General features: G+C 47.5%; 1 protein-coding gene and 1 non-coding gene across 6 annotated transcripts in view; one reads left to right on the top strand and one right to left on the bottom strand.

The window, feature by feature from the left end:
- Nucleotides 1–13,218: 13,218 nt before the first annotated feature.
- Nucleotides 13,219–25,955, top strand: part of PRDM11 (PR/SET domain 11) — a 73,951-nt gene continuing 61,214 nt past the window's right edge. For 2 of the 5 annotated variants that reach the window (XM_029059960.2, XM_029059957.2), the window contains exon 1: nt 13,769–14,287. Coding sequence is in view for 3 of the 5 variants with exons in the window: in XM_029059957.2 (XP_028915790.1) it covers nt 14,249–14,287 (39 nt within the window). In the remaining 2 variants the exon portion in view is untranslated. Of the gene's footprint in view, nt 13,275–13,768; nt 14,288–25,955 lie in introns of those variants that run through there. The other 3 variants (XM_029059961.1, XM_039911421.1, XM_039911422.1) reach the window with 3 other exon arrangements.
- On the bottom strand, nt 22,981–23,118 carry LOC114810559. Its single transcript, XR_003758255.1, has one exon. It is a non-coding gene; the product is annotated as a small nucleolar RNA SNORA7 (small nucleolar RNA).

Genomic DNA, 25,955 nt, shown 5'->3' with positions numbered 1-25,955 from the left:
AGGGCTAAGTTATCCAGGGACATCCTAGGGTCAGAACCACTGAAGCAAAGAGAGCCAGGGCCATGGGCTGCTGTGGAAGCCTTTACACCTTCTCTCTCAAGCAGATTCTGACTAGGAAGATGTCTTCTAGACTGTAAGTTCATCTTCTAAACTGTAAGCATGATAATAATTATAGTAACTATGGTATATGTTAAGCACTTGCTATGTGCCAGGCACTGTACTAAGCACTGGGGTGAATACAAGCAAATTAGATTGGTTATAGCCCTTGTCTCACGTAGGGCTCATAGTCTCAGTCCCCATTTTATAGATGAGGCACCGAGAAGTAAAGTGACTTGCCCAAGTCACACAGCAGACAAGTGGTGGAGCCAGGATCAGAACCCATGACCTTTTGACTCCCAGGCCCGGGCTCCATCCACTATGCCAGGCTGCTTCTCTTAAACATGTTCATTCATTCATCCATTCGATCGTATTTATTGAGCACTTACTGTGTGCAAAACACTGTCCTAAGCACTTGGCAGAGTACAATATAACAACAGACAGGCACATTCCTGCCCACAATGAGCTCACAGTCTAGGGGGGAGACAGATATATTAATATAAATAAATTACAGATATATACATCTATGCTGTGGGGATGGGAGGGAGGCAGGATGAAGGAGAAAGTAAGAGCAGAGCAGAAGAGAGTGGGAGAAGAGGAGAGGAGGGCTTAATAATAACAATAATAATAATAATAATAATGTTGGTATTTAAGCATTTACTATGTGCAGAGCACTGTTCTAAGCGCTGGGGTAGACACAGGGGAATCAGGTTGTCCCACGTGGGGCTCGCAGTCTCAATCCCCATTTTACAGTCACTGAGGCACCGAGAAGTGAAGTGACTTGCCCACAGTCACACAGGTGACAAGTGGCCGAGCCGGGATTCGAACCCATGCCCTCTGACTCCAAAGCCCGTGCTCTTTCCACTGAGCCACGCTGCTTCTCCTTAGGTAGGTAGGGGTCATGTCTCTCAACTCTGTCATATTGTACTCTCCCAAGTGCTTAGCACAGTGCTCTGCACACAGAAAAACTCAATAAATCTGATTGATTGATGTGCTAAGAAAGTGAGACATCTTCCCAGAGAGGAAACAGTTCATCCAAACTGTAAGGACTTGTCCAGAAGAAAACCGCAGGTATTATTGTGGTAGCAATAATAATGATAACAATAATAATAGCTGTGGTATTTATTGAGCACTTAGAGCCAAGGACTGTACTAAGCATTGGGATAAATAGGCTGGACACAGTTCAGGCAGCCTGAACCTGCTACAGCAGCAGCAATACCAGGAAGGATGAGCAATACATAACAGATACCATAGAAATCCCCCATCACAGAACAAGGACTCTGTAGTCTATGCCCACAGATCCAACTTTTAGCAACTTGGAAAGACATCGCTCTTGAGGGCACGAGTAAAACTCGAATCAGGCAGGCTCCCATGCTTGCCTTCAAAGCCCTACTAAAACCACATCTCCTCTAGGAAGACTTCCCTGACTGATCTCTAATCTGGCCACCCTACTTCCTTCCTTACCGTATTACTTATGCGTACGAGTCCTTACTCCCTGAACATTTATGATGCTGACCCCGACCCTATCCCCACAGCATTACGTGCTTATCTTTACTTGTGGCTGCTTCTCCTTTCATATCATTTACTTCAAGGCAAGGATTCTATCTACTTATTCTGTCGGGCACTTACTTCAGTGCCTTGCATAGACTAAGGGCTAAGCATTCACTAAAGTCATCGATTGATTGAATTTTTTTATGGTATTTCTTGAGCCGCTTACTATATACCAGGCACTGTACTAAGTGCTGGGGTGCATACAAGATAATCATGATGGACACAGTTCCTGGCCCACGTGGGGCTCACTTGCTGGCAACCAAAACACTAGAAATGGAATCTGTAGTCTCTCTCTGTGTCTCTCTCATAAACCCACTTATGTACAAAGGAAACACCCAAGGGAAAGAGATATTAAGGGAATTATCTCTGCCAGCGGTGACTTAACCGGGGACATCTCAGCAGCCTCCTGAGGGCTTTAAGGTATAGATATCCAGGAAGGAAAAGATCCATGAAGCCTGGTGCGTGGGACGTAATTAGAAGTAATGGGATGCGATTAAGACAAAGAAAATGCTGGCTAAAGGTCAGGAAAAACTTCCTAATGATGAGAAAACTGGCTGCTGGATCCTCAGCTCCCGAACAAAGACTGGTCGCAGAGTGGACTACAGGGCATTTGCCACTCAACTAACCGCAATGAGTATACAAGGGTAATGAGTGTTTCTAGGTCACCTCATGACTTTTCTTTTGCCCTCTCATCTACACCTCCCTAAGGAACCTAATAGCAACCAAATCAGGTTAAGCCATTCAGATTACAGTGGTGGGTTCTAACACACTTCACTCTAAGCTGGGGGAGTTATTCCCAGGGAAGTGGTTTGAGTAAAACTAACCTTGGGAGGAGGAGGGAGAGGAGAAGGAGCAGGAAGAGGAAGGAATGGAGAAGAGAGAGGAGGAGGGACAGCAGAAGAGGAGAGAGAGCTCACTGGGTCAGCTACGTAAGGAAGCAGGAGAACATAATGTTTCATGGGCACTGTTTCAAACATATGAGAAGCAATGTGTCCTAGCAGATAGAATACAGGCCCAGGAATCAGAAGGATCTGGGTTCTAATCCCAACTCCACCACTTGTCTGCTGTGTGACCTTGGACATGTCACTTAGTTTCTCTGTGCCTTAGTTACCTCAACTGTAAAATATGCATTAATACTCCGAGCCTCATTTGGGACACAGAATGTGTCCAGCCTGATTAGCTTGTATCTACCCAGCACTTAGTCGAATACCTGGCACATGATAAGCGCGTAACAAATACAATAAAATAGGACCCTGGTGGAGTTCAGGTAGCACACTGGGAAGGTCAAATCAATCATGTCTAGTTTCCAAAGTCCTTTCATGAATGATGGGTAAGGAAGATATTTCATAAATTTGGAAGTGTACCATTCTGAAAAGACATTTGGAAGTCGCCCTAAATTTTCATAGCAAATATTTCTTGAGGGTCCACCAGGGCAGAACTTGGTATTAAGGTGCTTGGTATTGTTTCATCAAGTGAATACATACCAAATTCTTCCTGCCCACTCTGCCCAACAGATAGGATTCCTAAGGTGAAGAAGAGCAAATGATCTAGGCAAAACATTAATAACCTGCTTCCACCGAGGGTCCTGGAAATTCCCTTTACTGAAGGCAAATCTCCCCTCACATACTTGCTCTAGGTGAGTAGCAATTTACCCAGGGGAAATGAAAAAAAAAATGTCCATTTCACTAGTGAATTTCTTATGTATTTGCAAAGCCAGTTTCAAAGACCTTAATATGGAGCAGAAGCAGGTCAGGTATTAATAAAGTCCCTGAGAGAAGTAGATCAGGGATGAAATGTTTTGGGGTTTTTTTATTTTGTTTTGTTTTCTTGACCCTGGGATCTCCCACTCCCCCATGCTACACCATTTATGGCCAGCCAGCCCTTGTTTCCTATATATACTTGAAGAAATCACACTGATGTCAAGATTCACCTACATGTGTGCTTGTGTGATTGAAAATGCCCAGGCAGGCCCCACAGTTCCAGCTGCCATGTGTGATTAGAAAGGTCATCCCTGCTTGATAATAATAATAATGATAATTATGGTACCTACTATGTGCCAAGCACTGTTCCAATGGGGTAGATACAAGGTAATCGGGTTGGACACAGTCCCTGTTCCACATAGGGCTCTCAGTCTTAATCCCCATTTTACAGATGAGGGAACTGAGGCTCAGAGAAGTTGTGACTTGCCTAAAGTCACATAGACGAGTGGCAGAGCCAAGATTAGAACCCATGAACTTCTGACTTTCAGGCCCATGATCTATTCACTAGGCCAAGCTGCTTCTCATTCAGCCCCTGGTGATATTTTCTCTTTTGCCTCCTTGCCTCTCATATTTACTTTCTGCTGAAAAATAGCCACTCCTTTCCTGACTGCACTGAACCACACAGGTCTGCCCTCTGCAGTTTTCAGGTGCTGTAAACTCCTTGTGGGCAGGGGTCAAATCTTCCAACTTCATTGTATTGTACTTTTCCAAATGCTTAGTGCAGTACTCTGCAAAGGATAAGCACTCAATAAATGTCACCGATTGAGTGATCAATTGGGATGTAGCATTTCCATGGCTTTTCTGTGTCCTCAAAATATTTCTTCTGCCCTCCTTGCTTTCATTCGCCCAATTTCAGCTCACCATACGGTTGTTGGGTATTCCGTTTTCGTTCATTCTCCTCATGTGTCCAACCCGGGTTAGCTGTGTTGAGGTAAGCAGACCCTCAATGCTAAGACAGACTACATTCCGGAACATGCTAAGAGACAGACTACATCCCAGAAGTTCATTGTTTGTGATCTTGGTTTCCCATCTGATATTGAGTATAGTCTGTAAATGACAGTGATGGAACTTCTCAAGGTGTCCAGTGGGGCATTTGTATGGAGTTCAGGTCTCACAGAGGAAGAAAACCATTTCCTACCTTCACCGAATAAGGTGACTAATCTGAATTCCTAGGCAGCCCTCTGGTTCTACGTCCCCAAGTGTGTATGCACGAGATCAGAAAGCAGACCACCCCCCCCCCCCCGCCCCATCCACTCCAATTAAAGGAGAGCATTTTAGTCATCCAAGGACAATAAACAGGCCTGTTCCAACTGCAGTGGCAACGGCTGAATAGAAGTGATCCAAAAATTATCTTTCAAGGCAAAGGTTTCTGCTGAAGAGACTGGTGGACCGGAGTATTCATTATTTCATAGAGAGAAAGTGTCCTTTTCATAATATGGGGAAACCTGGTGACTACCTTTTCTACCAGGCCCTCTGTAAGGAGATAAGAATAATATCAATAATAATACTAATAAAATAATTAAAAAATCAATACTGCATTAAGGACTGGGGTAGGTACAAGATAAGCAGATCAGACAAAGATCCCGTCCCACAAGGGGCTCACCGACAAAAGGGTGCATCATACTACTTCCTGCTGGTCTAACACGCTGCCCAAATTGCCCAGGGAAAAGAACTATTTCCATAATGTTACAGATATTCTGTTATACTGTACTCTCCCAAACACTTAGTACAGTGCTCTGGTCACAGTATTCGCTCAGTAAATAAGAGAAGCAGCGTAGCAGCATGGCCTAGGGGATTGAGCACGGACCTGGGAGTCAGGAGGACCTGGGTTCTAATCCTGGGTTCACTTGTCCGCTGTGTGACCTGAAAACGCGTCCTCTAGACTGTAAACTCGTTGTGGGCAGGGAATGTGTCTGTCATATTGTAATCTCCCAAGTGCTTAGTACAGAGCTCTGCACATAGTAAGCACTCAATAAATATGATTGACTGACTGACCTCGGGCAAGTCACTTCACTTCTCTGTACCTCACTTACCTCATCTGTAATATGGGGATTAAGACTGTGAGTCCCATGTGGGATAGGGACTGTGATCAACCTGATTAAGCTTGCCTCTACCCCAATGCTTAATACAGTACCTGGCACATAGTAAGTGCTTAGCAAATACCATTTAAAAATAAATAGAAATGATTGATTGATTGATTTGGATCCCAAACCCCAAAGAGGGTACAGGGGTTTGCTTGGAGTTGAACAGCAAGTCAATAGCACCAAGAGGCAACTGAATACATAACTCTCAACATTCAAGTTGAAAATATGCTCCATTCTATCCATATATATTTATATATTCATTTATACATATATTTATATATCTTTAGGTTTGCATACATTCCCCTAACTCCTAGACTCATTATTTTCTCTCTGACTCATCCTAAATATACTAAATGTTGGATTAACTTTGAAAAGGTTGCCCACCAGTACACCTCTTTGCAGATCTGAGAAAAACAGACACTTTCTGGAGTGTAACATTATGAGTGTATGAACGGTCCAGAGCAACACAGAACAGTATTTACACAAATGCAAGCAAATAGCACTCTTGAAATGATCCTTCTGGGGGAATTTAGAAGGGCAGGCTATAATTACCCAAATTGGGGTAATTGGAGAGCTCTCATGAACCATTTAAGCGATATTTTTTTTTCTTCGCTTACCACCATCCACTTCACTTCCTCAGCTCCACCATCCAAATCAATCCATCAATCATCAATCAGTGGTGTTTATTAATTGTGTGCTATAAATTATAGCATTTATCGTGTGCTCAGCACTGTTCTAAGCACTTTCAATTGTATTTATTGAGTACTTACTGTGTGCAAAGCACTGTACTAAGTGTTTGGGAGAGTCGAACGCAACAACAGACACATTCCTGCCCACCATGAGCTCACAGTCTAGAGGGGGAGCCAGACATTAATGTAAATGAATAAATTACAGTTTTATACAGATGTATACATATACACTTGGGAAAGTACAATTCAATAGAGTTGATAGACACATTCCGTGCCCACACTGATCTTACGGGTTAGATCCAAACATCTATCCTGCCCTAGAATTCCCAGAAGGCTGTACTTATTTTCATGTTTTATCTTCTCTTGGACCCCAAGATCTGTATTGAATTGATGACACGATTTACTGTGGACCTGCGGGGATGCCAAACTGTCTTTTAACAAACTCCCATCACTCCAAGGCCAGTTGAAGGTCACTTCTTTGTCCTTGGATGAGAGGTGGCCAAATGGTGAGTGCCCCAGACCCAGTTCCTGGCTTCCCATCTCTATCCTGCTCTGGGCAGCTGAGAAAAAGGAGAGTGAGGCCAAAAGCTGAGAGCCGGTAATCACCGCAGCCAATCCCTCCATCTCCTGGTCACCCTGGACCTGAAGAAGGAGTCAACCCAATCACTTTCTGCTTCTGTGGAGAAATCTGCCAGTCATCTTCTGTCTTAGTAGGTAATTAATTGACTGGAGACAGGTGATTTGGGGGTCATGTGAACCCCCTGGGGTGGTTGTAGTTGTGATTCTATTTATTTGCTATTGTTTTAATGAGATGTTCTTCCCCTCGATTCTATTTATTGCCATTGTTCTTGTCTGTCTGTCTCCCCCGATTAGACCGTAAGCCCGTCAAAGGGCAGGGACTGTCTCTATCTGTTGCCGATTTGTACATTCCAAGCGATTAGTACAGTGCTCTGCACACAGTAAGCGCTCAATAAGTACTATTGAATGAATGAATGATTTGAAACCTTGAGCAGGGTGGGGCAGGTGTGTGTGTGCTGGGGGTCGGGGGTCGTGTCTGGAAGAGTCATTCCTGGACAAGAATAAGGTGATTTGGGATGCTGAATGTTAGTTTTTGTATGAGGGGAATGAGGTTTTGTCAGGAGACCAGATAGAAGAAAAAGGGCAAAGGAAAAATAGTCTTTTCTCCAATTGGGAAAAATCTTTCTTTTGGTACAGTTTCCACTGCTGAATTGCCCTCATTTTCCCAAGTTCCCAAATTTACACATTTCAAACCTCTATCTGCCCCCTCCATCCCTTATTCTTTCCAAGGAGAAGAGAATAAAGAACCCAGAGAAATGTCAGACCAAGACCTCTGGGGTTCAGCTTTGAAGATGCTTGTGTCTTTGGGACAAACATTTCTAAGTGCATGCTAAGTCTCTCTGCATTCATTCATTCGGTCGTATTTATTGAGCACTTACTGTGTGGCAGAGCACTGTACTAAGCACTTGGAAGAGTACAATAGAGCAATGAATAGACACATTCCCTGCCCACAATGTCATGTCTCCATCATGCATTATGTCCTCCTCTAATAAGAGGCACCAGGGACAATAATTAATAAAGTGAGAACTCCATCCAACCTCCAAACATATTGGGAGGTGGGAGGAGAGGATCTCATGCTTTCTGAAAATTCTTGAAATGACCTGAGTTAGCTTCTCCAGAGTTAAATTGGTTTTCTACTATGCTTCCTTAGGGGAGGGTCACCCACCAATTGGAATATTGTTTACGTAGCTTGACTCTAGTTTAATGATACTATGAAATGAACAAATGAATGAAGACTAGAGCCCCAGTCTCCCAGAGCCTAGATTACTGTTACCCTGGGAGTGAGTTGGTACTCTGGGAGGCGGACCCCAGGAGACTATTTAGTGCATTGCAGTAGTGTGTGCTCAGCTCAGTATTTTCAGTTAATGATCTCCCACTTTCACTTTGGATTCTGAGAGAGTTGGGCTCCGTTATCATTATTATTATTATTGTTCATATTATATTCATCATATTCACAATAATAACCATCCCATATTTATCACTTTTCCTCCAAGGAACTCAGAAGCTTCACAAACACACGCACACATATATACATAATATACGATATATATGTTTTTTTCATATTCATTTCCTCACTATCCCTTAGAGGGCAGAAAAGGCCAATCGTGACTATTCTCACTTAACAGGTGAGGAAACTGAGGCTCAGATAGGCCAAAGGGACTTGCCCCAGTTCTCAGAGGATCTGACAGCCAAGTTCACATTATGCTTCCTAACTTTGCTATGAGAAGACAGAGTCAATCCACGGTACTTACTGAGCACTCACTGTGTACAGAGCACGGTACTGAGCGCTTGGGACACTACAACACAACAGAATTAGCAGACATAGTCCCTGCCCATGATGAGACAGAAAATTGCATCACTGATGTAGAGCTGACTGGGAATTGATATTTGGAAGTGGAAAAATGACTTTCCAGGTCAGAGGGAGATGGTGGTCAAATCAAGAATAGAACCCAGACCATCTGGCTCTTGAGTGGCACGAGGGTTGAGGCACTTGCAGGGGGAATTGTAATCAAGGAAGGAAAAGAGTGGTTTGGGGCCCAACTGACCCAAACTGGCCATCCACACTAGGTGGTTACTCAGTTCCCATCTCGCCACTTCACAGGACCCGGTTAGAGATCTGGAGTTCACAGAGCATCCACTAGAGTGCCTATACTCCTGATACTTTCTGCCCCAGCCCCGATTTTTCTCACTTTTCCTAGTTCCTTCACAAGCCAGGTGTTCACTAGTGGAGTCGAAGAGAACACATTGCCTCACTAGGCAGCCTGGACCAATAGAAAGAGCAGAAGGTTCGGAGTGAGGTTGGCCCAGGTCCTAATCCCGGCTTTGCCAGCAGCCTATGTGACCCTGCATAAGTCATTTATCCTCATGGGGTTCCCTCATCTGTAAAATGGGGCTGTGACCTTTCATTCATTCATTCATATTTATTGAGCACTGTGTGCAGAGCACTGTACTAAACCCTTAGGAGAGTACATTACAACAATAAACAGTCACATTCCCTGGCTACCACGAGCTTACAGTCTAGGGGGGAAGACAGACATCAATACAAATAAAATAAAATTACAGATATGTATGTAAGTGCTGTGGGGCTGGGGTTGTCGGGGGAGAGCAAAGGGCTCGAGTTAGGGTGACGCAGAAGTTTGTGGGAGATGAGGAAGAGTGGGGCTTAGTTTGGGAAGGCCTCTTGGAGGAGATGTGCCTTCAATAAGCCTTAGAAGTGGGGGAGAGTAATTTTCTGTCAGATTTGAGGAGGGAGGGTGTTCCTGGTCAGAGGCAGCACGTGGGCTAGAGGGTCAGTGGCGAGATAGGCGAGGCGTAGTGAGGTTAGTTCTAGAAGAGCAAAATGTGCAGTGTGGGTTGTGGAAGGAGAGAAGTGAGGTGAGGTAGGAGGGGCCAAGGTGGTGGAGTGCTTTAAAGCCAATGATGAGGAGCTTTTGTTTGATGCGGAGGTGGATGGGCAACCACTGGAGTTTTTTGAAGAGCGGGGTGATGTCCTGAACATTTTTATAGAAAAATGATCTGGGCAGCAGAGTGAAATATGGACTGGAGTGTGGAGAGACAGGAGGTCGGGAGGTCAGCAAGGTTAGGACGAGTGATCGTATCAACACAGTAGCAGTTTGGATGGAGAGGGAAGGGCAGATTTTAGTGATGTTGGGAAGGTGGGACTGATGGGACTCGGCGATGGCTGCTCTCTCTACCTCACACTGTGATCCGGGGGAGGTGAGAGACTGTGTCTGACCTCATTATCTTGTATCTACTCCAGTGCTTAGCACAGGACTTTGGAATCTAGTAAGTGCTTAATATCACCGTTAATCATAGTGATATCATTATTATCATTAATCTAGAGGTAATCATCTGGGAAATTTAAAAAGAAAAAAAATTCCACAAGATTCACTTTCATTGTTATCTGGCTACTTCCTGGACGGCCTTGTTGTACCTTGACAGGGAAAAACTTTTCACACACCAGGAGTTTCTAGAATGAAGAGGCTTTCTCTGTCGTTGATTAGGGGAATAAGGAAAGTTCCCTCTTGCCTTGACACGTTTTCCTAACAGTAACATTACTGACCTTTAACTCGAACCATTTTAACAACCTTTTTTTTTTCCCTCTCACACTGTCCCTATAAGGCTAGATGGGGCAAATCTCCATTTTACAACCAAGGAAATCGAGGCCCAGAGTGTGAGTCAGTGACAGTGCCGAATCTCTGCACCCTTAAGCCAGTGACTGCCTACTAATTCCCTTGTACTCTTAGTGCTTAGTACAGTGCTCGGCACCCAGTAAATGAGAAGCCTCTTGGCCTAGAAAATAGAGCACAAGCCTGGAAGTCAAAAGGACCGGGATTCTAATCCCGGCTCCAATATTTGTCTGCTGTGTGACCTTGGGAAAATCACTTCACTTTTCTGTGCCACGGTTACTTCATCTGTAAAATGAGGATTAAGACTGTGAGCCTCATGTAGGATGTGAACTGATTAGCTTCTAACTTCCCCAGGACTTAGAACAGTGCCCCATATATAGTAAGTGCTCAATAAATACCATTAATTGATGTGATATAGTCATCTATCTCCTATTTTAACGTCTCTCCCCCCACCGTGTAGAGTGGGGGTTCCCTGTGGTCAGGGATCAGGTCTACTATCTCCACTGTACTCTCCTTAGCGCTTAGTACACTGCTCTCCACACAGTAAACGCTTATTAAATACCATCAATTGATGTGAAATATGTATGTCTACTCTTTTAATGTCTCTCTCCCCAGTAGACTGTAAGCTTCCTGTGGACAGGTTTTGTGCCTAACAACTCTTTTGCATTGTACTTTCCCGAGCACTTAGTTCAGAGCACTTCACAGCAAGCATTCAATAAATGCCATTGAAACCGATTACTTGAATTTATCTACCTACTTCATGCTACCTTGGAACGTGTTGCCGAACTGTCCATTTCAAGCGCTTAGTACAATGCTCTGCACATAGTAAGCGCTCAATAAATACTATTGAATGAAAGACGTGGGCTTTTGGGTTGTGTGTGTTGTGTTTAGATTCTGGTACACTGGGGACAGTCAATAAATATTAAAAGATACTTGGTGTTTCACTCGGCAGTGCAACAGATTTTGACGTAAAACTGAAGGCTCGGAGACAACACCGACAGAAAGTGCATTTATTTCTGTAACACTGTTTGTATTTATTAAACTGAGCCAATTTGCCCTTCTCATCCATCTTCAGATAATTTGCAAAGAGCTTGAAGCCACACAAAACTACTCGATTACAGTCTCTAGCCTACAAGCTCGTTAGAAGCAGGGGACATGTCTGCTAATTCTACTGTATTGTACTCTCCCAAGCACTTAGTACAGTACTCTGCACGTAGTAAGCGCTCAGTAAATATGATTTGCTTTGCTCTGGGGATCACTTCACAGTTTTAAGGCATAGAACCGTTGTGAATGCATCTGCTTCCGACGGCTCCTCCCCCCCCCCACCATACCCCTGGCCGCCGAACGTGACTCTCCCGTTACGGATGGGGAAACTGAGGCATAGATCACCCAAAGGATCCAGGCGGCGGGGCAGTAATAAAACTGTCACCAAATAAAAATCAGTGGAGTAGATGCTGTTTGTCTCTCTCAGCTCTTCATTTTATTCAATCCTAAACGGCTCAGCCCCTCTAGACCGTAAGCCCGTTGGGGGCAAGGACAGCGACTACCAACTCTTAATATCGTATTCTCGCATGTGCTTGTATTCTCGGTGTTCCGCAACTCGATGAACACGATCGATTAATGAGATCTATGATTCGTCCCAGGTGGGGAAACTGAGACATACGTTACCCGAGGGAACCGATCATCGGGCCAGAAATAAAACTGCCACGGGATATAAATTCATCCACGGTGTCCGATCCTTTATCGGGTGCAGGAGACGGTACCGAGCGTTTAAGAGAGTGCAGCGATTAGCTGAACGGATGCGGTGTCCGTCTGTCGTCTTCATAATATCGGATCCTTCCCAGATGGGATTTATGGCCCCATTCAGGATGGGGGAAACTGAGGCACCGGTTGACCCAAAGGAGCCAGCGGACGGGACAGGGATGAAACCGTTACCGGATTAAAACGAGCGGAGTCGCCGGACGCCTCGTTTCGCCTTCCTCCTCCCCTCCCCATTTCCTTTAATCCCTCTAAATAGGATTCGAACTACAAAGCGGCTTTAAAGAGTTAACATTTTGATCCGACCAGGGAGAGCGGTCCGAGTCTCAGGCTTCGTCCCCGAAAGGCGTCCGATGGGTTAAGAGAGGCGGGGGAGACAGGTGTCTGCAGCTGAGCTCAGGAAGGGTTAAAAATAAACCCGCTCTTCCCACTTCCAAAATCCCGAGGGTCACCGCTAAAAACGGGCAGCCCTCCGGCGACGTCCACGACGGGACCGGCAGGAGCCACGGACACACACACCAAAAAAAAAACAAAAAAACGGAAAAAGACACACACACGAGGGGGAAAAAAAAAAAACCCAACTTTCCCGTTCCTGGAAAACGCGCCCCGCTTCCAAAGCGGCCTTGGGAATTGCCCAAGCGGCTTGGTGGGGAGCCTCCCCGGGGCCGGGCTAGGATGCCAAGCGCGTCGGGCGGCGGGAGGCGGGTTTGGGGGTCCGCGGGGGGCGGGGGCCGGGCCACTCCGCCCGGGGCCCGACTTGGGAAGCGCCTGGTGTGTCCCAGCTCCGGCCCCTGATTTGGGGGGTCCGCGCCGGCCCCAAACGCCGCTTTCTTCCGTTTTCCATGTCATTTCCTGTACTAATAAGATGGTGGTCAAAGCTGGGAGGGAGAGAAGCAGCGAGTCGCCGCCGCCGCCGCCGCTCCCGGGCTGCGGGCGGTGAAACTTTACCTCGCCCGGGACTAGCGAGGGCGCGGGCGGGCGGGCGGGCGGCCGCTCCCCGCCGCCGCCTCCTCCTCCTCCTCCTCCTCCCGCCCCGGGCCCGGCCCGCCCGCCCGCCCGCCCCGAGCCCGGCCACCCCCGCCGCTCCCACCCCAGCCCGGCCGGGCTGCCGCAGCGTTCCCGGGGAAGGTGAGTCAGCCCCGTCGGTGGCCACTGTGGCCAATGAAAATGGCTTCGGGACGCGGCCGGTCCTTGGCCGGACAGCTCGGGGGCGGCTGCTGCTGCTGCTGCTGCTGCTGCCGCCGCTGCTGCAGAGGCCGCGGGAAGGGGACCGGGGACACCGTTGCGGGGCTGTGCGGGACGCAACGCGGGGGAGGCCAAGGGGGTGCGTTAACCCCGGCAGGTAGCTGCTGCTGCTGCTGCTGCTGCGGTTCGAGGCGCTCGTCGCCTCCTCCTCTTTCCTCTCTCCTTGTTCCAATGTAGCCTTTTTTTTTTTTTCCCCCCCCGATTTACGTGCTTTCCTTTGACGGACGTGTCCGCCGGCCAATGGGCGAGGCGGAGGCGCGTCGGGAATGCTACCGCGGTGACGGGCCGGGCGGGGCTTGGAATGTCGGTGGCATCGCCGCCGCCCCCTCCCCCCCTCCCGGGGACCCCCTCCATGCCACCCCCTGCCACCCCTCCCCGCCACCCTCGCCTCGGCCGGGGCGTCCGGCCTCCGGCGCTTTGACTCGGGAGCCCCTCCACTTTCCGTTACGTGCCACGAAGCCGGATCGCCGGGCGTCGCTTTCGCTGCGAGTTGGCACCCCCCTGCCCCGTGGATCCCACCCCCCACCCCCTCGGAGGGACCCTCCGTATGCGGGCACCGCCGAAGGAGGTCAGCCTTGGCGTCGGCCGCGGGCCGGCCTTTCTCCGGGCGACGGCCCAACGCTCCGCGCAGGTCGATGCCGGGAGAATGCAGGTAGCCCCGCCGGCCCGGTGCCGGCCGCCCAAAAGTTGTGGGCTGGACCCCCTTCGACCCGAGCCCGGGTGGAGGGACCCGGGCGTGAAGGACACGGAAGCCTAGCGGGTGTGGACCTGAACTCGGAGCGGAAAAATGTGAAGCACGTGTTCGGGCCGAGACTTATTGTTTAAGACCCCGTAATATAGCATTTAAAGGAGAAGTGATGAAACACACCCAGTTGCCGGCCCCCGGGGATAGTAAGGTAACGGTGAGACGTCTCTCGCGCCGCCTGGAAACCCTCCGACCTCTCGGGGCCGTCGGGGCCGGACCGCGGACCGGACAGGCCCCGCGGCCGCACGGGGCCTGATCTCTATTTTTCCCGCCGCCTCGAGTTTCCTCCGTCTCGTTGCGCCCGAAGGAACGGCGGGTGGGCCCGGTCGGCGCGATGAAAGACGCCGACCCGCGCCGTCCTTGGGTCGTAGCCGGAACTCGGTCTTCGCCCGGGCACGTGCGCGACGGTCGGTCGGACGGTATCGACCGATCGACCGATCGCCGTTCTCTTTTACTCGAAGATCGGGAATCGGTCGGCTAATCGCCGACGCTCGTCGGGCGCTTTCGGCGTCTAGATCGCCCTGCCGAGCGCTTGGGAGAATGCAGTAGAGTTGGTAGACGCCATCCCCGCCCTCGGTTATCTTACGGTCTAAGATACAGCGGAATGAAATGCTCTAACTCATTTCTTGTTCCTTTAGTAGTTTTTTTTAAGGGTATTTATTTGCTTGGCTTTTACGACAGTCAAGTCGGCTTCCTCCTCGCCGGCAGCTGAATACGTATTTTTCTAGAAAGCTTTAAGGAAAATAACGAAGGTAAGTCCGCGATGGCTTTTAGAGGGAAAGCGGAGGGATGTTAGGTCTTTCCCGCGTCATGAAGCCGTACGACCCTTTATTGACCATCAGACTTCCTCCAGTCATCCTGTGGTGCCAGAGTTGCAGCCAAAATCCAAAGGCTGAATGGACCAGCGATGGGACCCAATACGCTGTTTCTTCTATTCCGCCAGTGGACAGAAATCCCTTCACTTCCATTCCGTGGGGTAATCCCTTTCTGCCCCATAAATTCAGTAATCAGCCCTAATGGAGCCTGCATTTTTGAAGGCTTCAGAGTTTAACATTTATATGATTCATTTTATATCTGCCGAGTGCTTTTACAGTCCTGTTTATTAGAGATTCATAATTTCCTCCCTGGCGTTGGTTTTATAAGTTGGCACGTGAATGGGGGAGAGATACATCGATTCAAGGGAAAGTTACTCCCGCATTTTAGGGTGCAGGTGGAAGGGCCTGAGACGGGGCTTGTGTCTTTGATACTTTTGGAAACTTTGGGTACCCGGGTCTTGGCGGAATGGAGAAAGAAAGGCAGTTTGTGAGCATTCACCTTAATAGCTAACAGCAAATCTCTGTCCACCGAGGTCACCAGGTTCCCTAAGGAAGATTGAAACTTTAGGTACCCAAATATTCATCTTCCAGTGATCATCATGCCAGTGGGTGAATTACATGCGTCCAGCAAGGTCCAGATTTGGTATTTCGTGTGTGTGTGTGGCTGAGAAAAGTCATTCCTTTTGGAAAAAGTGTGGTGTTTGCTAAGAAGGAGCATTACTCAAGAAATTGGGAATTGGAATTTGGGGTTAGTTACGGTATTTGATAAGTTCTGGAGTAGATGCAGATATAACAGATCAGACCCAGGCTCTGTTCCATTAAGGATAGACAGATAAAAGTCAGATAACAAGGTACCGCAAACAACAACAAGCAGGAGTCACCAAGGAAGGAAACAAAGACAAGTAATTGAACAGAGCTCTGAGGTTCTCTAACTCCTTTTTGAAGCCCCTATGATCTCTTCCTCCCTCCTTTCCTCCTCCTGACTACTTTGTGAGTTCCTTTTGTGACAGAATTTGAATCTATACACTTGAGATCCCCCCCACACACACTTCCCAGCTCTCCCCTTCTCCTTCATTCACTCTCTCATCTTTCCCAACCGTCTCTATTAATAATTGTGGTATCTGTTAAGTGCTTACTGTGTTTCAAGCACTGTTACAAGTGCTGGGGTGAATACAATTGAATCAGAGCGGATACAGTCCCTGACCCACAAGGGGCTCACAGTCTAAGTAGGAGAGAGAACAGATACTGAATCTTCCCTGTACAGATGAGGAAACTGAGGCTCGGGGAAGTTAAGTGACTTACCCGAGGTCGCGCAGCCAGATGAGTGTCAAAGCTGGGATTAGAACCCAAGGACCTCTGACTCCTGAGCCCCGGACTCTTTCCGATACGCCTTGCTGCTTCCCTGGAAAATGGAAGAAGAGATTGGGCATTGTGTAACCCCCAAATCGTTTTCAGCAGCAGGACGAGACTTAGATGTAGGTGACCCGGGCTACTCCCAACCATGCTAGACCTGGTGAGCTCCCGGCTTGGAGGTGCCATTCATGAGCCTCCCCTTGGCAAGATGAAACAAATACTGTTGCAACATCAGATCCTTAGGAAAGCTGTCTCCAAGTCGAAGGATGCTCTGCTTCCAGTCTCACCAGTAAGGACATCCCATTCCAGAGGTGTTGCCTGGGGCTCTCTCCCATTTTTTTCTCAGAAATCTGGGTTCAGAGGAGGGGGAAAAACCACACCCACCAGTCAGCTGGGGGAGCGTTCCCAAGGATACTAGTGAACAATTGCACTGGGCCCTACATGCTCACCCCTTCCCCCATTTTTGGAGCTGGCAAAGTTAAGTGAGTCCTTCGGTGGGCAGAAAGTGCCATTTAGCTTGGGGTGGCCCTGATGAGCAGCACTGAGAACCTATGCCCCTGGAACTAGGCTTTCTGGGGCTCCTGCTCCTGGGCATCAATTGATCAGGAAAAGTGGTCGCCTTTGGGGGGTCATCTCCCACTCCCTTCTGCATTGCCCTGATTTGCTCCCTTTTCTCTTTCTCTGCCCCCAACACCCCTGGGCCCCAAAACACTTATGTACATAGCTGTAGTTTCATTTATCACTTTGCTTTCCCCCCCCCCCCCCCCGCAAGCCCCAAAGCACTTATGACCTTAATATTATTTTATTATTTATTTGTATTGATGTCTTTCTCCCCCACTGTAGACTATGAGCTCGGTGTGGGCAGGAAATGAATGAATGAACGATCACAGAATAAAAGACATTTCCTTGCCCTGGGGCTACCAAGAATACCAAGTGTGAGCAGTATCTTTGGGGCTACAGGACAGTCTTCAGGGAGGCCACGGAGTTCATTATATGAGGTTTCCCTCTGAAGCAGGAAGCAGAGGCAGTCTTTGAATGAATTGTTGCATGACAGCGGTCTCTCCAAGGGGATAGGGTAAAATGACAGACCTGACCTAAAATCCTACAATCTTGGGGCTGGCAGGAACCTAAAGAAGTGATCTTGTCCTCCCCCTGATTTTGGATGAAAATGCATGTTTCCTCTGCTCTTACCTAAATGCCTCCTGCTACAACTACCCAATTTTCAGCTTCCAGAAGTTCTGGGGAAGGGCAAACTTCTTCCAAGTCTTAAGCCCAGATCCTTTGCTCCCCGACAGCTCAGAACTCTCTCTGTCGAGTCACCAGGAAACCCAAAGGTTTTCTTTCTTCGGGAAGGTTTGCCACCTCATTCCTCCCTCCCCTTTTACTCCTGTCATCCCCTAGGACAGCTTGCTTCTCCCCAACTCTCTCCCCACTCCATGGCATTATCCCTCTACTATGCTGTTTCCCATTTATTCAGTGGTGTAGTGTACTTGGTGTTTGGGAAGTACAGAATAATGAAGTGACGTTACCTGCCTACGTGGAGCTTCCAGTCTAATAGGGGAAACAGACATAAACATATTTACAATTAGATCAAAAATAAATAAAGCAGACATATATATAGCTAGAGTAGGTGTGTATAAGTTCATAAGTGCCTCCAGCCTCTCTCGTTTCCAGTCCAGTCTTTTTTTTTTTTAGTGGTATTCATTAAGCCCTATGTGCTGTAAACACCAGAATGGATATAAGATAAATCAGGCACAATCCTTGTCCCACACGGGGCTCACATTTTATGAATCCACTCTTTTGGAGAAGCAGCGTGGTCTAGTGGGAAAAGCACGGGCCTAAGAGTCAAAGGACCCGCGTTCTCAGCTCCAGCACGTACCTGCTGCATGACCTTGGGCAAGTCACTTAACATCTTTGTGCCTCATTTTCCTCAACTTTAAAATGGGGATTCAATATCTGTTCTCCCTTTTACTTAGACTATGAGTCCCATGAGAGACCTGAATGTCTTGTATCTGCCCCAGCTCTTAGCACAGTGCTTGGCATATAGTAAGCGTTTAACAAATACAGTTGTTGATCTGTTCTGATGCTAATATCATATCTTTAAAATGTTTCTCTGTACAGTGTCTTTGCATTTCTCAAAAGTTACCTATTCAATCTTCATATCAAAGGGAAGCTCCTACCCACTGGCTTTAAAGCATTTTGTCACCTCTCTCTTACCTATAAATCAATCAGTCATTTGGTCGTATTTATTGAGTACTTACTGTGTGCAGAGTCAGTCAGTAGTGTTTACTGACCACTTACTGTATGTGGAGCAGTATACTAAGCGCTTGGGAGGGTACGCTATAACAATATAACAGACCCATTTCCTGCCCACAACAAGCTTCCAGAGCACTGTAGTAAGCACCTGGAAAAGTACAATACCCATGCCCACAAGGTACTCACAGTCTAGAAGGGGAAACATACATTAACTATAAATAAATAAATTCTGGATATGTAATAATGTTGGTATTTGTTAAGCGCCTACTATGTGCAGAGCACTGTTCTAAGCGCTGGGGGAGATACAGGGTAATCAGGTTGTCCCACGTAAGGCTCACAGCTAATCCCCATTTTACAGATGAGGTAACTGAGGCACAGAGAAGTTAAGTGACTTGCCCACAGTCACACAGCTGACAAGTGGCAGAGCCGGGAGTCGAACCCATGACCTCTGACTCCGAAGGCCAGGCTCTTTCCACTGAGCCACGCTGCTTCCCTGACAAAGTGTTGTGGGGCTGAGGGGGTTGGTGAATAAAGGGTGCAAATCCAAGTTCAGGAGTGACACAGAGGGAGAGGGAGTAGAAGAAATTAGGGCGTAGTTGTGAAGTCCTCTTGGAGGAGATAGGATTTTAATACGGCTTTGAAGGTGGGAAGAGTGATGGTGTGTTGGATATGAAGGGGGAGGAAGTTCTAGGCTAGAGTCAGGAGGTGGGCCATGGGTCAGTGGCGAGGTAGAAGAGATCAAGGTGCACTGAGTAGGTTGGCATTAGAGGAGTGAAGGGTATGGGCTGGGTCGTAATGTGAAATCAGTGAGATGGATAACAAGCGGCAAGGTGATTGAGTGGTTTAAAGCCATAGGTAAAGAGTTTCTGTTTGAAGCAGAGGTGGATGGGCAACTGCCAAAGGTTCTTGAGTGGGGAAGCATGGACTGAATGATTTTGTAGAAAAATGATCTGGGCAGCAGAGTAAAGTATGGATTGAAGTGGGGAGAAACAGGAGGAAAGGAGGTCAGCAGGGAGGTCAATCAAGGCAGGATAGGATAGTTACTTGAGAAGCACCGTGGCCAACTAGAAAGAGCAGGGGCCTGGGAAGAGGACCTGGTTTCTAATCCCAGATCTACCACTTGCATGCTGTCTGACCTTGAGCAAGTCACTTATCTTCTCTGTGCCTCAGTTACCTCATCTGTAAAATGGGGAATTCAGACTGTGAGCCCTTTATGTCCCACCCAGTTATCTTGTATCTAGCCCAGCACTTAGGACAGCACCTGAAACATAGAAAGCACTTAACAAATATTACAATTATTAGTAACGTGATAGTAGTTTGGAGAGGAAAGGATGGATTCTAGTGAAATTGTAAAGGTAGAACCAACAGGATTTGTGGACAGATTGAATCTGTGGGTTGAACGGGAGAGGTGAGTTGAGGATAATGCCAAGCTTTATGGGCTTTGGAGACAGGGAGGATGGTGGTGCTGTGCCCAGTGTGGGCAAAGTCAGGGAGAGGACAAGCTTGGGTGGGAAGATGAGCTTTTATCCACATTCTTCTACTACACCCCTTGCACTCTCGCTTCCTCCCAAACTCATCTGCTCACTGTGCCTCAATCACAGTTCTCCCTATTTTCCAAAACTTTCTGGAATTCCTCCACCTCCAGGAGCCCTCTTGAAATCACTGCAGGTCACATCTGCTCAGTGGTCATCTCAGCACTTTTCCGTTCATCATTTCTCTTTGTACCTTTATGCATATCATTGAGTATGGTATAGTATTTGAGTACTTCCTTCGATTTGTATGTGATTTTCTATCTCTCTTTCCGGCTGGAGTGTAATCTTCTTGTAGGCAGGAAGTCCATCTTCTTGTTTTGAACTTACCCAGTTGCTGAGTACAGTGCTTCGCACACAGCAGATGCTTGACAGTTGCTCAAATAATAGTAATTATGTTATTATTTAAGCGCTGTGTGGTTTAGTGGCAAGAGCCCGGGCTCGGGAGTCAGAGGTCATGGGTTTGAATCCCGGCTCTGCCACCTGTCAGCTGTGTGACTTTCGGCAAGTCACTTAACTTCTCTGTGCCTCAGTTACCTCATCTGTAAAATGGGGATGAAAACTGTGAGCCCTATGTGGGACAACCTGATTCTCTTGTATCTACCCCAGTGCTTAGAATAGTGCTTGGCACATAGTAAGCGCTTAACAGATACCAACATTATTAAGCATTGCTCTAAGTGCTGAGATAGATACAAGTTAATCAGGTTGGACTGTGTCCTTAATCCCCATTTTACAGATGAGGTAACTGGGGCCCAGAGAAGTGAAATGATTCACCCAAGGTCACACAGCAGACATATGCCAGAGCTGGGATTAGAACCCAGGTCCTTTAGAGTCCTAGGCCTGTGCTTTATCCACTAAGCCATGCTGATTGGAGGGGGTGGAACCTCCCATTCCCCATTGCTACAAGCCCCAGTCCCTGTAAAGGCAGCCTGCCTAGGGTTAAGGTTGGAATGCGCTCAATAAATACCACTAATTGATTGAATGGAAGGTGGGAATGGGGCTTGATGGGCTTTTTAGCATGGGGAAAGTACTGGTCAGAACAGGGGGTCGTGGCGACACATGCATGACCCAGTCTTTGCCCTCCTTCCCCCACCCACCACTGGTGTCGATGCAGGGAATGGGGCTTTGAGGTTCTGGTAGAGGCTGTTCAGGAAACAAAATGCCCACCCACTACAGGGGGCGGTGAGATGTTTGAGGATTTCCCCTCCGTGTAACTAAATGATATCGGGTTTGTGGCCATGTCCTAAGTTCCTCAGATAAGATCTGTGCCAAAGAATGAATCCTGGTCACTAGCAGCTTTTTGTCTTTTTCGGTTTAGTTTAAGACTGTGAGGTCATTTTGTGGCAGGGAATGTGTCTGCTAATTCTGTTGTACTCTCCCAAGCCTTTAGTACAGTGCACTGCACATAATAAGCACTCAAAACGATTGATTGCTATTGTCTACCGTGATGGGAAAGACAGGGGGAAGACAGGATTTGGATGGGAAGATAAGGAGTTCTGTTTGGGATTCAAACTTGTGTTCCCTCTATTCAGTAGCTGCCCGAATCTATCGGAAAAGCTTAGAGTGATTGATCAATCCCAGAAGACATATTTGAACACAAGGTTGTCATCTCCTGGATCTATGAAAAAAAAAAAATAAGTGGTGGTATTTGTTAAGCACTTACTATGTGCAAAGCACTGTTTTAAGCGCTGGGGGATACAAGATGATCAGGTTGTCCCACGTGGGGCTCACAGTTTTAATCCCCATTTTAATAATAATAATGATAATGTTGGTATGTGTTGCTTACTAGGTGCAGAGCACTGTTCTAAGTGCTGGGGTAGATACAGGGTAATCAGGTTGTCCCACGTGGGGCTCACAGTCTTCATCCCCATTTTACAGATGAGGTAACTGAGGCACAGAGAAGTGAAGTGACTTGTCCACAGTCACACAGCTGACAAGTGGCGGAGCCGGGATTAGAACCCACGACCTCTGACTCTCAAGCCCGGGCTCTTTCCACTGAGTGACTCTTAGGTACAACTGAAAGTTATAGACAGCTCACTCAAACCCTCTCTATTACCCAGCTGTGGGATCGTTTTGGCCAGGGAACATGTCTGCTAATTCTGTTGTACTGTACTTTCCCAAGTGCTTAGTACAGTACACTCCGCACACAGTAAGCACTCAATAAATATGATTAATTCATTAATTGGTTGATATATATAAGTGCTGTGGGGCTGGGGGTGGGGCGGGGGCAGATATCAAAGAATAAAAGAGTATTTTAAAGTCCAGCCACCTCAGGAGAGAAACACTCTCTCCCCGTCCCCCTGCCCTCTCCCGCAACCACTCTCCTCTTGACTAGGGGACTTGGTTGCTCCTTCACCCTGGGTGGGTATCCTCTATGACCACTCTCAGCTGTCCCTCTTTTACCAAAGAAAAGGAATTGGGACCTTTATTGTACTCTCCCAAACACTTAGTACAGTGCTCTGCACAGAATAAGCATTTGATAAATACCATTGTTTGATTGATTTAAAGGAATTCTAGTCCCCACCTTCTCCTGACCCTTTTATTTAAGATTAATTGTAGTTTCTTTTAGCATTTATCGCATGCCAGACGTAGTAAGCTCTAAGGTAAAACAATCTATCACTTGTATTTAAGTGCTTACTGGGTACAGAGCACTGTACTAAGCACTTGAGAGAGTCTTGTCTTACTCCGTCAAGTCACTTCCGACCCATAGCGAGTCCTTGGACACATCTCTCCTAGAAAGCCCCATCTGCAGTCGTTCTGGTAGTGTATCCTTAGATCGTTCTTGGTAAAAATACGGAAGTGGTTTACCATTGCCTTCTTCCACGCAGAAAACTTGAGTCTCCTCCCTTGACTCTCTCCCATGCTGCTACTGCCCAGCACAGGTGAGTTGGACTTGCAGCAGATTGCCTTCCACTCGCTAGCCACTGCCCAAGCTGGGAATGGAATGGGTAGGCCTCTGCTTGACTCTCCCTCCAGTAGCCGAGACTGATAGAGTACTGGAAACTCTCCAGGTGCGATCCTGAGAGGGGACTTGGGAGAGTACAACACAACAGTATAAAAGACACGTTCCCTGTCCACAGTGAGCTTACAGAATAGAGGGAAATACAATAAATAGATAAATACAATATGATCAGGTCAGACTCAGTTCCTGTTCCACATAGGACTCAAAGTCTAGATAGTAGGGGAAACGAGCATTTAACCTTTGACTCCCGGTCCTGTATTCTTCCCATTAGGCCACGCTGCTTCTCGCCCTTGGCTTTCAATAGCTGCTTCCTGGAATTGTGATTGAATTCGTAAGGTAATTAATTAGCCCTTGGGAGGCAATTCAACCTTGGAGAAATCTGGACTGGGTTGTCCTAGCTTTGCTGCTGGCTCACATTGGCTTCAGTTTGTCCATCTGTAAAATGGACATACAGGAAGCTATTCAGGGAAGTAGCAGTAGTTTTGAGAAGGATTTGACTGAGTTCTAAAGTAGTAACTTAATGAATGATTGTTAGAAGGTTGGATGTCAGAGACATCTATTCTCCTCTTAAAGATAGTACTTTCCAAGTGCTTAGTATAGTGCTCTGCACAAAATTGAATGAATTATTGAGTGCTCACTGTGTGCCAAGCACTGTTCTAGGTACTGGAGTAAAGAATAATCAGGTTGGTCACAGTCCCTCTCCCACCCAGTGTTCATTCTCTAAGGGGGATGGAGAAGACGTATTTTATTTCCCTTTTCCAGATGAGGAAACTGAGGCACAAAGTTGTTCATTCAGTCGTATTTATTGAGCGCTTACTCTGTGCAGAGCACTGTACTAAGTGCTTGGAACGTACAGTTCGGCAACAGATAGAGACAATCCCTGCCCAACAGTGGGCTCACCGTCTTTAAGTGACTCACCCAGGCAAGTGCACAGCTGGAATACTCTTCCTCTAAAACTTTTTGGAGCTACTGTTAGAGATCATCCTGGGGTGGATGGACCATTATCTGACCCTGTATGGCATTTTTCTTGTCCTTACTTAATGTCTACCTTCCCTGGCTCAGAGAAATGTGGGGAGATGGTCTGTGACCCTATGGGTGAGAGCACTTTAAGGCCTATCAAAAAAAGCTTCTGTAGAACTTCAAGGTCATCTTTAGTCTCTAATCTCAGAACCCCCTACTTTGGCTCCTCCCACCCCTGGCCCATCCTCGAAGCTCCATCTCTGACCCACAGGTTCTTGGAGGTCCATGATGGGGGTGAGATTTGCATAAGAGGCATCTAGTTGGTTTAACAGTTTGTCTGGGCATCCCATCAGTCTTGCAATCCTGAGGAGAAGGGGTTGAACTACCATCCAACGTGGCACTGCCTTACCCCACCAGTCATATGATGCAATCTAATGCCATGCAGCCATGATTTAGCTAGCCTGGGAAGCACTCCCCAGCCTGGGCAGTATTTCTTGGGGTCCTCCTTTCCCCACTTCAGCCACTGTCACAGTGGAAGCTGCTTAGGGAAGCAGCGTAGCTCAGTGGAAAAGAGCCTGGGCTTCGGAGTCAGGGGTCATGAGTTCGACTCCCGGCTCTGCCGCTTGTCAGCTGTGTGACTGTGGGCAAGTCACTTAACTTCTCTGGGCCTCAGTTACCTCATCTGTAAAATGAGGATTAACTGTGAGCTTCACGGGGGACAACCTGATTACCCTGTATCTACCCCAGCTCTTAGAACAGTGCTCTGCACATAGTAAGCGCTTAAATACCAACATTATTATTATTATGTGTGCTCATTCATTCATTCATTCAATCATATTTATTGAGTGCTTACTATGTGCAGAGCACTGTACTAAGTGCTTGGAATGTACAGTTCGGCAACAGATAGAGACAATCCCTGCCCAGTAATGGACTCTGCTTCCTCTCTGTCCTTTGGTCCAGTGGTGGAAACCACACATACTCATGTCCCCTTTCACCCACATAGACACTCTGCCTCCTCTCTGTCCCCTGCTTTAGTGGTGGAAACCTTGCGTGCTCACATCCCCTTTACCCACGCAGCCACTTCACCTTCTCTCTGTCCCCTGCTCCAGCAGTGGAAACCCTGTGTGCTCGTGTCCCCCTTCACCCACACAGCCACTCTGCCTCCTCTCTGTCCCCTGCTCCAACGATGGAAACCACGTGTGCTCGCATCCCCCTTCGTCCACACACACTGTGGCTTTGGAGGAAATGTGTGTGTAACCCTGGAGAACCGCCCACTCCCCTGCAGAAGTCCCATCGCCCTACGGTGCTTCACTGAAGGTCCTGCCTCTCTCTCCCCTGGCGTTGCCCCCACTTGGAAGATCGGGCCACATAGTAACTTAAACCATGAGACTTTCAGTCAGTAGCCACTATAAACTGCTCATTTATCATATCATCTTGAAGAATTTCACCTGTAAGCTCTGCCTCAAGACTGCAGGCTCATTGTGGGCAGGGAACATGTCTACCAACTTTGTTATGCTGTACTCTCCCAGGCGCTCAGTACAGTGCTCTGCTACATTGTGTTCAATAAATACCCATTATTGATTAATATTTCACCACACAAAATACACCCAGCCGTCATGGAACTATCCTTAGCCCAGCAGAGCCCATAGGGCTTGAGCTAGAGGTCTCTTCTGCCTCCTGGAGCGGTAACTAAAGACCCCTGGTCCCCACGGTGTTATACGAAGGAGAAGGATCCTGGAGATGGGTGGGGATTCCAGATGAGCTGTGGAGTTCCAGCATCGAGGAAGATCGGCTTTGGACTTGTAGAAAGGAGCCGGCTTGGGGTGGACGGCACTGGGTCGTTAGATATGGAATCACCTACTTGATGTCAGTTTTCACACTGAACCTCTTCTGACTGTTTCTTCCCTTCTAACAAAGTGGGGACAAACACGGCTGCTCTTGAGC

This window comes from Ornithorhynchus anatinus, chromosome 3, assembly GCF_004115215.2.
Source record: "Ornithorhynchus anatinus isolate Pmale09 chromosome 3, mOrnAna1.pri.v4, whole genome shotgun sequence".
Classification (NCBI taxonomy): Eukaryota; Metazoa; Chordata; class Mammalia; order Monotremata; family Ornithorhynchidae; genus Ornithorhynchus; species Ornithorhynchus anatinus.
This window is presented reverse-complemented; position numbering and strand designations above follow the sequence as displayed.